We start from the raw sequence: 14,253 nt of genomic DNA, 5'->3' as shown, positions 1-14,253 counted from the left end.
TACTAAGCCCCAAAGGAGTGAAAAGAGGGCCGGCCCAGGAACTCAGTGGGCTGCAGAGGCAGCACTCAGGACCCCTGGAGAGGAGAGAGTCAACCACCACTCAAACCAGGCTTAGGGCGCACGTATGCCAAGTTTCAGAGAGAGCCGTGATCTGTGGCCTTGATCAAGACTTGTGCTGGCAACAGCTGCATGGCAGGGGGGTGTGGGTTGGTGCGAATGAAGCCTCATGGCACCATATCCCCAGCAGAGACCAGTTACGGCTGAGCTGGAAGCTGGTAGGAGCAGGAGGAAACCGCCGAGCATCAACAAAAAAAAAACAAAAAAAAAATTTTTTTAAGTAAAGGAAATCCTTATTATATTCCCAGAGACAATGGTGTCAACGCAGTCAATTCCTCTTCCCTTAAGTGTTACAAGAAAGTTAACAATAAAAGGTTTGCGGGTCTCTATCTCTGTGGCTTTGTGTTTCCTGAGCAGGTCGGAAATGTCATTTCACAGACTAAAGAATATATCCCCCGTTAAACCCCCCTCCCCCAAAAAAAAAAAACCAAACAGATTGATGGCTTAAATATTAACTCTATACCCGTTATGTTTCCACTACTCGACGCACTTTACTGCCCAACCTGTCCACAGCTCGCTTACCTTGTTTTATTTAATGTGCAGTACAAAACAAGTAAGAGGGTATTTTTCAAATGACTCGTTATAAACCGCCCGCCCGATATGCGGGGAAACCTAGGCGGGTAGGTCCTGTCTGCAAGTCAGTTTACCTGGGCCAAGAGGGGCGGGAGAAGGGTCCTGCATGGAAGGTTTCCCTGCAAACTTTCCTGGGCACCCATTAGCAGATGTGCAAGCAGTGAGAGTGGCATCGTTTCCAAAGACGAGAGAGCATGCCTAAGCTCGCTTTGGAAACTGGTGTAATTTATGCACAAACTTGGCAGACTTTCTTATGCAAGCTGTTTACAAAATGACCCCCCTAAACTGCAATTACGCCACTCTACACTGCTCTCTTATGGAGCAGGAGAAATAAAGACTCATTCTGGCGCATATTCTTTTCTAATACCCATATTTCATTTTCCCCAAAGGAAATTCTCTCTTAGGGGGGGCCCTTTTCGCATGCAATAGCAAGCTGGGGGCGGAGTCGAGGCGGCGAGGGGAGGAGTCGTGGCGGCGAGGAGGCAGACTCGGCGGTGTCTTTGCTGGCGGTGATAAGGTAAGTAACGTTATCGTCGCCAGTGGCGCGCTCAATAGCGCCACCTTTCACGGTGGCGCTATTGGGGGCGAAAGCCGGCAGCGAAAACACTATGGTGGTGTGAAGGCTGCCAGCTTTCGCAGGCCGGCCCCCCCCCCAACCCCCGTTTTCGCTGAATTCACCATTCTGCGATAGAATGGTGAATCCAGGCCTTATTTTTTAATATGTTGAGTTGTTTGAAATTAAGAAATATTATTCAAGGCATTCTCCAACATTACAGGAGTAAGGGCCTGATTCGTCCCATAGACACAGAATGGGAGAAAAAAACAGTATATAAGGGGTCAGAGGCCTGATTTCCACTGGGTGGGGCTGGACAAGGGGGAGGCCGAGAGTTCAGAGGCTCAAATGCTGTTTGGGAGGATATTTCAGGCACTCTAGCCCCAGAAAAAAGGCTGGGGCTAGAGTGCCTAGGGTTTCTTTCAGGATTGATTTCGACTGTTCTAGGTGACAAGTATTTTTTTGGTCTCCTTTTTTTTTATTTTTAGTGTACCAAGTCAACACACTCCTATGTCAACACTTACTGGCACACAGGCCCTTTTCTGCATTATGATGTGTCAAACATGGCGGCGGACCATTTTCTGAAAGCCAAGCAGAGCCTGGGGAGGTCGGGTTGAAAGTTTTGTGATTTGATCCCCTGAAGAAAGTGGTCGCTGGTGCTGAAACACTATCAGTGTCGGGTCTCTATTTGAAAGCATTAGTCATTGTGAAGCGAGCGGTATAAGTTTAATTAAGTGAGTCAGCTAAGTACAAAATATTTTTATAATGATTTTTTCAAAATATACTAAAATTTGATTGAAATAAAAATTAAACAATTTCTTTTTAAGAATATGAAAATAAATTGGCAAATATAGGTGGGGAACAGGCAAATGACGTGATTCAGGGTGCTTTTCCTATGATACCAGGTTGAAGCACATTATGTACAAGAGCCTGCGGATTAAGAGTATAAAGCAGAGTTGCTTACCTGTAACAGGTTTTCTCCTAGGACAGCAGAAGGTTAGTCTTCACACTTCCATCATAGGATGGAGGCTGGTACGGAAAACTTATGTCAAAGTTTCTGGAACTTTGACTAGGCACACTAAGCATGCCCAGCATGCCATATACCACGCGTCCACGTGGAGTCCCTCTTCAGTCTTGTAATATAGAATTCCAATAAAAAATAAAAATAGGAGAAACCCTACTCCGCGGGGTGGTGGGCGGGTTTCATAAGGACTAACATCCTGCTGTCCTAGGAGAAAACCTGTTACAGGAAAGCAACTCCACTTTCTCCTAGGACAAACAGGATGGTAGTCCTTACACTTGGGTGAATTGCTAGCTACAGGCTGCTCCCCAACACGGAAGGGAACCAACAAGCACCAACCAGGTGCCAACGGGCACAACAAACACAGTACTGTTGGTAACAGAGGGGGAGACAGCCTGAACCCAAACAATGGGTCCTAGGCAGGGAGAGTTGGATTCTACATCTCAAAGATATTCCGAAGGACAAACTGGCCGAACCTACTATGATGTCAGCCATACCTATCCAGACAGTAGTGTGATGCAAATGTTTGGAGAGAGCTCCACGCTGTAGCCTTGCAGATCTCCTCCATGGTAACTGCTCATCAGTGGGCCACCAACTTTGCCATGGCTCTGACAGAATGAGCCTTAACATGACTGCCAAGATGCAGTCCTGCCTGGGCAAAACAGAAGGAGATGCAATCTGCTAGCCAACTGAAAAGTATATACTTGGCATCGGCAACTCCCAACCTATTCCTAACAAAAGAAATAAAATGTTGGGTGGACTCTATGGGCTTCTGACCACTCCAGGTAGAAGGCTAAGGCTCTCTTGCAATCCAAACTGTGAGGTGCTCGTTTGCCTTGGTGCAAATGGGGCCTGGGAAAGAATGTTGGCAGGACGATGGAGTGTTTAAGATGTAAATCTGTCACCACCTTAGGCAGGAACTTAGGGTGCATATGCAAGACCAATCTGTCACAATAAAAATTGGTATAAGGTGGATAAGTAACTAAGGCCTGGAGCTCACTGACCGCCACCAAAAATATGATCTTCCAGATCAGGTACTTCAGGTCACAGGAGTGCAGCAGCTCAAAAGGAGCTTTCATCAGATGAGCTAACACCACTTTGAGGTCCCAAGATATAGCGGAAGGCTTTAGGGGAGACTTCAACTGAAGCAGGCCCCACATAAAGCATAAAACTATAGGCTGCACAGAAATGGATGTACCATCTACACCTTGGTGATATGCACCAATTGCCTCTGATAGCTGTAGAAGGTAATCATGTAGTTTTTGGGTGGGGCAGGAGAACGGATCTAGGGCCTTCTGCTCACACCACATGGAAAACCTCCTCCACTTCAGTCCATATGACTCTAGTGGAAGGCTTTCTAGAAACCACTATAACCTGAGACACATCTTTTGAAAGATCAAGCAGCTGCAGAAACAGCCTCTCAACATCCAGGCTGTGAGCAACAGGGCCTAGAGGTTGGGATGCTGCAGCCTGCCCTGATCTTGTATGATGAGATCTGGGGAAGTCCCCAGACTGATCAGTCTCCGGAAGGACAACTTCCAAAGGAGTGAAAACCAGATCTGTCTCGGCAAAAGAGTGGCTATGTGGATCATAGTCCCTCGGTCCTCTCCAAACTTTAGGAAAGTCTTTGTCACCAGAGGAATTGGAGGATACACATATAGAAGATCCTTGCCTCAATGGTGAGCAAAGGCGTCTGAGGCTGGCTCACCATCTGACCTGTACAGAAAGCATAATTGAGTCACCTTTCTGTTGCAAGGGGAAGTGAACAAGTACATGTCTGGGTCTCCCCAAAGAGAGAAGATTTGATTTGCCACCCCCTGGTCCAGCAACCACTTGTGAAGTCTGAAGGCCCGACTCAGCCTGTCCACTATCACATTCTCCACTCCGGCCAGATACATGGCTTTGAGTACGATCTCATGGGACAGAGCCTAGGACCAGATCTGGACCGCTTCCCGACATAGGAGGTATGATCCTGTGCCTCCCTGCTTGTTGACATAATACATCACTATTTGGTTGTCTATTTGGATCAGGACAATTTGGTTGGACAGCCAATCTGTGAAAGCCCACAGAGCGTATCTGACCGCCCAAAGTTCCAGGAAGTTGATTTGACATTGTGCTTCCTGGGTGGACCATAGGCCATGGGTGTGGAGCCCCTCCTCATGAGCTCCCCTCCCCAGGGTGGATACATCCATGGTTAGGACAATTTGGGTAGGGGGAGTTTGGAAAGATATTCCCCGTTCCAAATTCGAGAGAACTCGACACAAGGACAAAGAGTCCCGGAGAGATGAAGTGATTCGGATGTGGACCTGGAGGTTCTGGGTGGCCTGGCACCACTGCAGCCTCAGGGTCCATTGGGCTCTGCTCATGTGTAAGCGTGACAAGGGAGTAACATGGATGGTTGCGGCCATGTGACCCAACAGCCTCAACATGTACTGAGCTGACACCTGCTGGCTCTGTTGAAGCACTACCGCTATGGACGCCAAGGTGACCGCCCTGGACCGTGGCAAGGTAGGCTTTTGCCTGTACTGTGTCTAGCAGGGCTCCTATGAAATCCAATCAAGGTCTTTGAGTAGTTGATGATGAACCCTAGTAACTCCAACACCCAGATAGATGGTCAAGCGCATGGACCGAGCCACCCCGTCTGAGAGGCACTCTTGACCAGCCAGTTATCTAAGTAAGGGAAAACATGCACTCCAAGCCTGTGGAGGTGCGCCCCCACCACGGCCAGGCATTTTGTAAAGACATATGGGGCCGACGCTAGCCCGAAAGACAACACTCTGTATTGGAAGTGCTGTTTTCCCACCAAAAATCGGAGATACTTCCTGTGACTTGGGAAGATCTCGAGGTGAATGTACGAGTCCTTTAAATCACACAAGCATAACCAGTCTCCTTTTTGCAGGAAGGGAATCAGAGTGCCCAGGGAAACTATCTTGAACTTTTCTTTTTTTTAGAAACTTGTTCAAGACCCTCATGTCTAGGATGGGACGGAGTCCCTCTGTTCTCTTTGGCATCATGAAATACTGGGAGTAGAATCCCTGCCCTCTTTGTCATAGTGGGTCCATTAAGAGGGCGAATAGCTCCCTTAACAGTACTTCCTGATGATCTATTGGCCCCCAAAATGGGCACGGAGGAGAATTTGGCAGGACACCTAATAGATTCAATTGGTACTCTTGACAAATGATGGACAGAACCCACTGGTCCGAGGTTTTACTGAGCCTATGATTAGCGAAAAACCATAGCCTGTGTCTCGGGTACAAGCAGCTGACTCATGCTCCCTGCAATCCAGTTAAAACCCCGTCCCGGGATTTGGCTGGAGGGCCAGCTGGGGCTTGGGTGCTCGCTGCTGCCTGGGACAGCCTCGAGAGCTTACCCTCTGCGAATGGGAGTGAGGGGCCAGAGGATAGTAATTCCTCTGGTGGTAGAAAGACCTCCTCTGACCCTGCCTCGCAGAACTCCTGGCTGGCTATCATTGTCACCATTTTATCTAATAAACTCATTTCGATTTCACCAATCGCTTCTTTTTAGTTGTTACTCAACCTGGAAGAGACTGGCAGGTGCCAGTCCCTGGCACCCCTATCCACCAGCAGCATCGATGGGACCAACTTCCCCACCAATGTTGGTGGCTCAGTTTCTATCAGTGCAGCTCCAAGGTCCTTCGGTGCCAATGCCGCCAATGCCGATGTCGATGGCTCGGACTTTCTCGACCCAAAAAGCTTCTCCATCTTGTCGGGTCGAGCGCGACACCCCTTCAGAGTCATCTGGTCACACAACTGGTGATGCCCACAGGCAAAAGACACACACCTTGTGTGGGCATGTGCCTTGGGCACTGGGGGCAACAACAGAAATCAGACAAGGCCATAACAATACAAACACAGAGGGAAAAATGACAGGCAATGACAGCAGATGACCAATGCCACTGGTCACTGAGGCAACACCACCACGGGGGGAATGGAAGCGAAAATAAACTTGCCGAACTGCCAAAAAACCTGACTGGGAGGCTAAGGGGAACCGAAAAGGGACCCGCATTGAAGAAAACACGCGAAAAACCAAAACTGATTGGTGGAAAACCAAAAGAAAAGCTATGCACTCACTTCACCACAAAGCAAAAGCTCCATGGAAAAAGAGACTGAAGAGGGACCCCACAGGACGCATGGTATATGACATGCTGGGTATGCTCAGTGTGAAAGTTCCAGAAACTTGGATATAAGTTTTCAGTGCCAGGCTCCATCCGATGATGTCACCTATGTGTGAGGACTACCATCCTGCTTGTCCTAGGAGAAACCATGTTTAAAATCTGATAAAATTCCCTGAAAGGTTGAGTTTTAAATATTGGAGCACCTTTTTTGTATTTTTGTAGTATTAGTTGAGGTGTATTGCTCATCTTTTGAGTTGAAGCTCTCATATAAGACCCTTTAACTGAATGGGAACATAAATCCCCCTAAGAAGAAAATGCCATACTGGGTCAGACCAAGGGTCCATCAAGCCCAGCATCCTGTTTCCAACAGTGGCCAATCCAGGCCATAAGAACCTGGCAAGTACCCAAAAACTAAGTCTATTCCATGTAACCATTGCTAATGGCAGTGGCTATTCTCTAAGTGAACTTAATAGCAGGTAATGGACTTCTCCTCCAAGAACTTATCCAATCCTTTTTTAAACACAGCTATACTAACTGCACTAACCACATACTCTGGCAACAAATTCCAGAGTTTAATTGTGCGTTGAGTAAAAAAGAACTTTCTCCGATTAGTTTTAAATGTGCCCCATGCTAACTTCATGGAGTGTCCCCTAGTCCTTCTACTATCCGAAAGAGTAAATAACCGATTCACATCTACCCGTTCTAGACCTCTCATGATTTTAAACACCTCTATCATATCCCCCCTCAGTCGTCTCTTCTCCAAGCTGAAAAGTCCTAACCTCTTTAGTCTTTCCTCATAGGGGAGTTGTTCCATTCCCCTTATCATTTTGGTAGCCCTTCTCTGTACCTTCTCCATCGCAATTATATCTTTTTTGAGATGCGGCGACCAGAATTGTACACAGTATTCAAGGTGCGGTCTCACCATGGAGCGATACAGAGGCATTATGACATTTTCCGTTTTATTCATCTTCCCAATGGAAGTACTTTTCACAGGATCTCATATCCAGGCCTGGATTTAGGCATAGGCAACTGCCTAAGGCGCCAAATTTTGAAGGCACCAAATATCCATGCCTAAGAGAAGCCGGCTTCTGCTTGCTTTAGGAACATGCTCCGGCAAAGCTTCAAAGGGATGCCATCATGCCTAGGGGCACCAACATTTTAAATCCAGCCCTGCTCGTATCTCCTGTGCACTTTTGTTATCAGTATTCTGAACGTATCTACTATACAATATTTGACATATAGCTCATAATTTTTGGTTCACATGTAACAATACTCAAGCTAGGAAACAGAATTTTAATTAGCGTTATGCAGTCTGCAACATGCTATGCACTACATGATCAGGACACGTTATAAATGAGAAAACATGGCTGATCCTACATCACCTATCTTCCACGTTACGTGTGTGAACTTTCTTCCTGTGGACCAAAAGTAAAATTAAGCTACCATGCAGCTGGCATCTAAACAAAAGTGCCACAGACCTTTGCAAAGACCTATTCTATAAAGAATATAATTCACTTTTCTTTTGTGTCTCTTATACCCAGTAATTGAATTGATTTCAACTCTGTTTTATCCTTCAAAGAGGTTAACATATCAAATTGTAACTCAACTGTAATCTACCTTTAACTGTATCTCTATTGTAATCTCCTGCTGCTGGCGACTCTCCTAACCTTACTCCAGTCCACTTCGAAGTGGCTGTCCAATCATGAAAAGAGAAACAGAAATTGAATTAAATTAAATCTATGTTTGGGGCAAAGGGAACCAACTGGACATTCATTGTATTCTGAATCACTTCCAGGAAAACAGTGCACTGATAGAAATACCTATACAGGCAATATAAAAGAACTGGTTAGTTTAATGGGATGGGGAGATGGCTGCCCAGGATAATGTGGGCGTTGGGCCTGACCTTATCATGCTCCCACTGAAGGAGGCCCAGAAGGGTCAGTTAGGTTAGGGAATTGGGGGGGGATTGTTCCCTTACTCCGTTGTGGGCATTTAAAGTTATATGTTATATGTACGGGCACTGCCCAATGGTTTTTTGTTCACTGTGAACCGATACGATGTGCGAACGGATATCGGTATAAAAGAAATGTTAAATAAATAAATAAAATAAATAAAGTTAAAAAGGATTCCATCGGGCTTCCTGATTGGATGAGCCAAGATGGAGCAGGAAGAGGATTGTTGTTGTGATTCTCTGCCTTGCCAGCCTCATCTCTCCCATCCGCCTTCTATATATTCTCCATATTTGTCATCTCTTACAGGTTGTTATTGTTACAGCTGCAAAGTATTGGGCAGAAGTTTGAGGGTTGGGAGGTGTAGACCGATTGGCCTGGGGAGGCCAGTTGGAACATTCTCCATGAACTCGGGACGAGGGGTGTGACTGAGTACATCTGGTGTTGGTAGTTAACTACAGGCGAGGTGGCTTGGGGTGATGCATTTTGCTGGGCAGTGACAGATGTCCACCAAGGTGAATTTGGTGGTTTTATTTGTTATGCTCGGATAAAATATTTGGTTGTGTTTGTCCTAATAAAGCTGTGGCCTTTATGATTCCTAAAGATTGCGTGGCTGGTGTTATTTGTTTGGTTGGTATATTAATGGTGCAAGGAAAGCGGATGCGTGATGAGGACAGAAGTCCTGGCTGCCCATATTATAGACGTAGTGAAGTTGATATCACCATAATACTCTGCAGACAGTGAAGATATTCTTAATAACCCGCTAAACAAACAAGAAGACAGACAAGCAACTGTGCATCGCAAGACTGTAATTTCATTATGAGGTTATGGTGACTGAAAGTTTGAGCAGTCAAGTGGTTAGAATGTCGCCATAGTCGTATGATGGTGTTCCAAACTCTTGTAATTCAAATTCAGTCTGTCTACTTCTTATTTTTAGAATATATAATTTGTCTCAGTTATAATACAGCACCAGCAGAAAGCCATTGTGTTGGATTAGGGAGGGGATTTAGTTCCTATTATGGACTCTCAGCTAATCTACACACTGGCTTTATGCAACTATCTCAACAGGAAAACCTGCTTTTTACAGTCGTGAAGACAATCACGGTTTCGAAGAAAAACAATGTTTTGAGCATGCAGAAGGAGAAAACAGAAGGAAGAAGGGGGGGAAAAGTGAAGTTGCCTGTGACACTACAACACTGGCTTCCCTTCTCTAGCCATGGAGTTGAATTGTGATAGGACATCTGCAAGTGCTACAGCATTGCCTCCTACTATCAGAAAAAAAAAATCCAAGACCCCCTCCCCATCTAAAGATACCCCATCTATCTAATATAACATTGGCAGGTGCCCAGAACTGTGCTAAATCAAAGACCAGGTTTTACTCTTTCAGGCTGCCAGAATGTTTCACTCGCAAATTCCAAAATACAGCAGAAAAAAATTCCTTATTCTAAACAAAGCATACAGCACATACTTTAAAATCCTTTAGTGAAAAAAAACAAGCAGCAAATACGTTTAATGTTGTACTTGGTCTCAGCCAGCATGAACTACTACTCCCTGCATGTACAAATGTTTGCTTTATAATTTTAAATTTAAGCTCTCTCTCCAAAACCACTGCCATAGTAAGTGTTGAACTGGTTCTGATCCAGCTGAAAATCCAAAGGATCATGAGAAAACTGATTACTACATGAGTAAGTAAATAGGTCAAGAAGGAAACACTTGCAGTTACATATATTTCCGAGGGACTGAAGTATACAGGTTTTCTTTCAGTTATTGTGCTGTGTGCCTTTTCTGCTATGGCTTACTAAAATGATATTCGCCATTCTTTTACCAACTTTTAAAGTGTAATAGGGATGTGCACAGAAAATCTTTTGGTTCGGTTCATTCGTTCTTTTTTTTTTTTTTTCAGTGCATTTTTTCAGTTCAATTCATTCACTGCGGGGATTTATGTACATAGATGCCGCTTTGTGTACGTAAAGTTTACATGCATATGCTACCAAAACAAACAAACATGAATGCAGTCCCAATTATTACTGCAACAGTGCAGAATTAAGAGCTTTTTCCCATGCATCGCCTGGACTATGGAATGCCCTGCCGATGAATCTACGGCAAGAGGTGGGAAGGCCTTAAAAACCCGTGTTGTTTCAGGAGGCATTTGATATGTTGACGAACACCACCCAGTGATTGTATTAATGGTTTAAATGACTTAGTTGACATGTATTGTATTTTTATTATTGTGTGTGTGTGTTGAATACATAATCCACACTGGACATAATCCTTTGGAGAAGTCTGTGGAATATAAGATGTCAATAAATAAGTAAATAAATAAAAAGGCAGAGTTATCTATCTCCTTATTCCCTTGCCTGCCAAAGTCTTCTGTCATTGCGGCTGTCAGACTTACTGCCCATGAAAAGTAACTCAGAAGGTCCTTAACAGCAACTTACTCTCTCTCTGCTCTCTTTCCCTCAGAACAGCATCCAGCCATTTCTGCTTGTCCTCCGCCGTCTTGGCCATACAGACAAACCATTTATTTTTGGCTGTGTTGTGGATCTTCCAGCCATTCGTCACCGTGTAGCCATTGCTGTGGTAATCGGCTGCAAAAACACAATGGGGGAGGGGGGAGGGGAAGGTAAGACGATGTTCAGCTCAAGTAACGAGCAGAGAAAGTTGAGCCTAAGACAGCTCGCACTTGGAAAGCTGAATTAATTCAACAAATCACGTTCTCTACGGTAAACATGCCGACAAGCTAAAGAACAGTTTTCTGCAGGTCTGGGAGAGAAGCGGAGGTCTAAGCGCCCTGCCCATAAACGTGCAAAGATCGAGCCTCCTTCCATACGTGCCAGTGAATGGTCTATCGTATTGAGGGGACAACCATAAGCTCGTCTCTCTGAGCCCGAGCTGGAAAGCACAGTAACCAAACAGCTCTGAGTCATGGGAGAGGGCGCCCAGAAAGCAGCAGCCACAAAGGAAAGAATTCCCCAATGATGCTTTTATTCACCTTTGAGTAAAAATACAGGGTGCAACGTACAACCTACAGCGTCAAAACTGCATTTTATGCCCAACCATCATTCATCCAGTTGTAAGAACTGGCATTATTGGATTGAGTAAGGACTTCTGTCTTGCTTCAAACACATGCGGGAGGGGGTGAAGAGTAGGAAATTAGCTATTCAGAACATTTAGCACTAATTTGTTGATTAATCTATTTTTCCGTCTACTGATAAGAGAGGATTTCTGTTATAACGACTCCTGTTGGAAAACATTTCCACTAATTAAAACACTGGCATGGTTCTGAAGAACTCCTTGCGGTAGAATAAAAAAGATTTGGCTTACAAAGGCACCTTCTCAAAGTCTGTAACATGCTCTTTCCTTAAACAGACAAAATAATTCAAGTCTTAAAACCAGGCCGCTGCTCAGAACCCCTTGTTTGATTTAACAAATGCCTTTCCAGGAAGATTCCATCAGGTTTATATTTTTCTTTTGATGTGCATGAACGCCCGATGGTCTGGTGAGGTATTTCTAGCCATTTGTTACTAATTACATTGACAGCCAGGAAACTGACTTTATCCTCAAATTCAGGCCCATTGAAATCTGGTCTCTCCCAGTGACAGATAACACTGGGGCCCAGCCTAATGGCAGAGTTTGCAAATTGCAGACCAGGGTCTGAATTAAATACACACACACGCACACACACACACACACACAATTTTCTGATCCTTGACTAGCTGGGAGGAGGGGAGGGGGGCAGAGTTTGGGGATGATGCTGAGGTAGCATTCAGAACCCAGGGGAAAATGTATGGCAGTGGGGGGGGGGGGGGAGGTAGGGGTGCAAGGCAGGGAGTCCCAGGCTAACTGTCAGGCACAGAATGCACACACAGCAGGTTATGGAGGCAACTACAATTTGTGGCCCCTGGATGAAGGATCGTCAGGGGACTGGTTGCTCTACATGGAAATGAGGGGAGTTAAAACCCCGGGGAAGGAGGGAGTATTAGAACTACCACCATGAGTCTTCATTCACACCCACCTAGGATTTGACTGAGCTGAAAGTCTGAAGGAGCAGCAGAAAACTGCCAGACCAAAAGCAATAAAAACAAATAACATTGACCTCGCAGATAAATCTTATTCCAGCTAACCATGTGGCAAATAGACAACATAATACAGGTTCCAACAGGCTGAACTCACCTAGACTCATCCGCACTTGGTCATTCCCTCATCATTGGGAGGAAAAAGCTATTTTAGAAAGATTTAGCTCAAAATACTAAGATCTAGAATATATAACTCATGGAAGTTCTAACAACCAAACATTAGAAAATAAAAGGTGTGGATCTATAGCACAAATTAACAGAAGTAGCTATCATATTGGCATTAATTGATATGTGTTTATATTTTTTTGTATTAATTATCTTACTCTACTTAGGATATTTCTGCTAAATAGTACCTCACTTGTTTGCAGATAACATGCAACTTTGTGTCAATATAGGAGCCGACCAAGCTTCTCCCATCCCCAGTCTTAACAACTTGTCATTGCAGTAACCATAAATGTACCCGTAAACCCCCGCCCCCATCCCTGAACTCCTCTAGCTTAACCCCCGTAGTCACCTCTTACGACCTGAACCACCCTTATAAGGAACCCTCTTCCAGCCCAAAGAATCTGTTCAAAGCCTAGGAGTTCAACTCGACCCAAATCTCATGATGGATTCCCATATCTCTAAAGTAGTGATAGCCTTCTTTATGCACCGCCAGATTCAACAACAATGCAACTACCTCAATCAGTGTAACATGGCTTCTGTCAATTAGATTATTGTAACTCCCTACTAAATGGTATCTCCAGTATCAGCTTGAAATAGCTACAACTCATGCAAAATGCGGTGGCTGGACTCTTGGTAGTGCCAAAGCATCAGACCACTTAAGGCCCATCCTATACAGACTAATTCCTGATTCCTGACGAAACCAGGATAAAATTCAAGATTCTCTGCTTTCTCTTCAAATGCATATTTAAACAAGCTCCAGAACATCTCTCATGTATCCTTCATCCTATATCCCACCTAGAAAACTCTGATCCACACAAATAGCCTTTCTTTCCTCCCCCAACTTGACCTGGGCTAAACTGAGCTGCCCAAGACTGAAGGACTTCAGCTGCTATGCCCCCAAGGTCTAGAACAAGGTTCCACTACTCATTCGCCTAGAAGCATGCTTCCTCACTTTCCGTAAAAAAGCAAAGGCATGGATGTTCAATCAGATCTTTCATTAAGAACGTGAGAAATTGCCATACTGGGTCATATCAAGGGTCCATCAAGTCCAGCATCCTGTTTCCAATAGTGGCCAATCCATGATACAAGTTCTTGGCAAATACCCAAACAGTAAATAAATCCCATATAACTAATACTGGTAATAAGCAGTGGCTATTCCCGAAGTCAATTCGATTAATAGTAGTTTATGGACGTTTTCTCCAAGATCTTGTCCAAACCTTTTAAACCTACACTAACTGCCATCACATCCTCTAACTATGATTTCCAGAGCTTAACTGTGTGTTAAGTGAAAGAATTTTCTCCGATTAGTCTTAAATGTGCTACTTGCTAACTTCATGGAATGCCCCCTAGTCCTTCTGTTATCTGAAAGTGTAAATAACCGATTCACATTTACCCGTTCTAGTCCTTTCATGATTTTGTAGACCTCTATCATACCCCCCCCCCCCTCAGCCGTCTCGTTTCCAAGCTGAACAGTCCTAACCCCTTTAGCCTGTCTGTTCGTTAAAAAGAACTGTTCCTCTACCCATGATCCCTTTGCTTTTATGAGGGCACATATTGCTAAGGTTTAAGGCTCCTCTTCTGATATTGTACCTGTTAGTCCATTAAAATAGATTGTAACCACATTTTTGGAAAAAATGTGGAATATCAAATGCTTGGAAATAAAT

General features: G+C 44.7%; 1 protein-coding gene across 2 annotated transcripts in view; it reads right to left on the bottom strand.

Annotated features, from left to right (window-relative positions):
- Positions 1 to 14,253, bottom strand: part of PREX1 (phosphatidylinositol-3,4,5-trisphosphate dependent Rac exchange factor 1) — a 411,313-nt gene that overhangs the window by 172,680 nt on the left and 224,380 nt on the right. For both annotated transcript variants that reach the window (XM_029611388.1, XM_029611389.1), the window contains exon 9: positions 10,787 to 10,936. In XM_029611388.1, coding sequence (XP_029467248.1) covers positions 10,787 to 10,936 — 150 coding nt within the window. The remainder of the gene's footprint in view (positions 1 to 10,786; positions 10,937 to 14,253) is intronic.

Source organism: Rhinatrema bivittatum, chromosome 8 (assembly GCF_901001135.1).
Source record: "Rhinatrema bivittatum chromosome 8, aRhiBiv1.1, whole genome shotgun sequence".
NCBI classification, from domain to species: domain Eukaryota; kingdom Metazoa; phylum Chordata; class Amphibia; order Gymnophiona; family Rhinatrematidae; genus Rhinatrema; species Rhinatrema bivittatum.
This window is presented reverse-complemented; position numbering and strand designations above follow the sequence as displayed.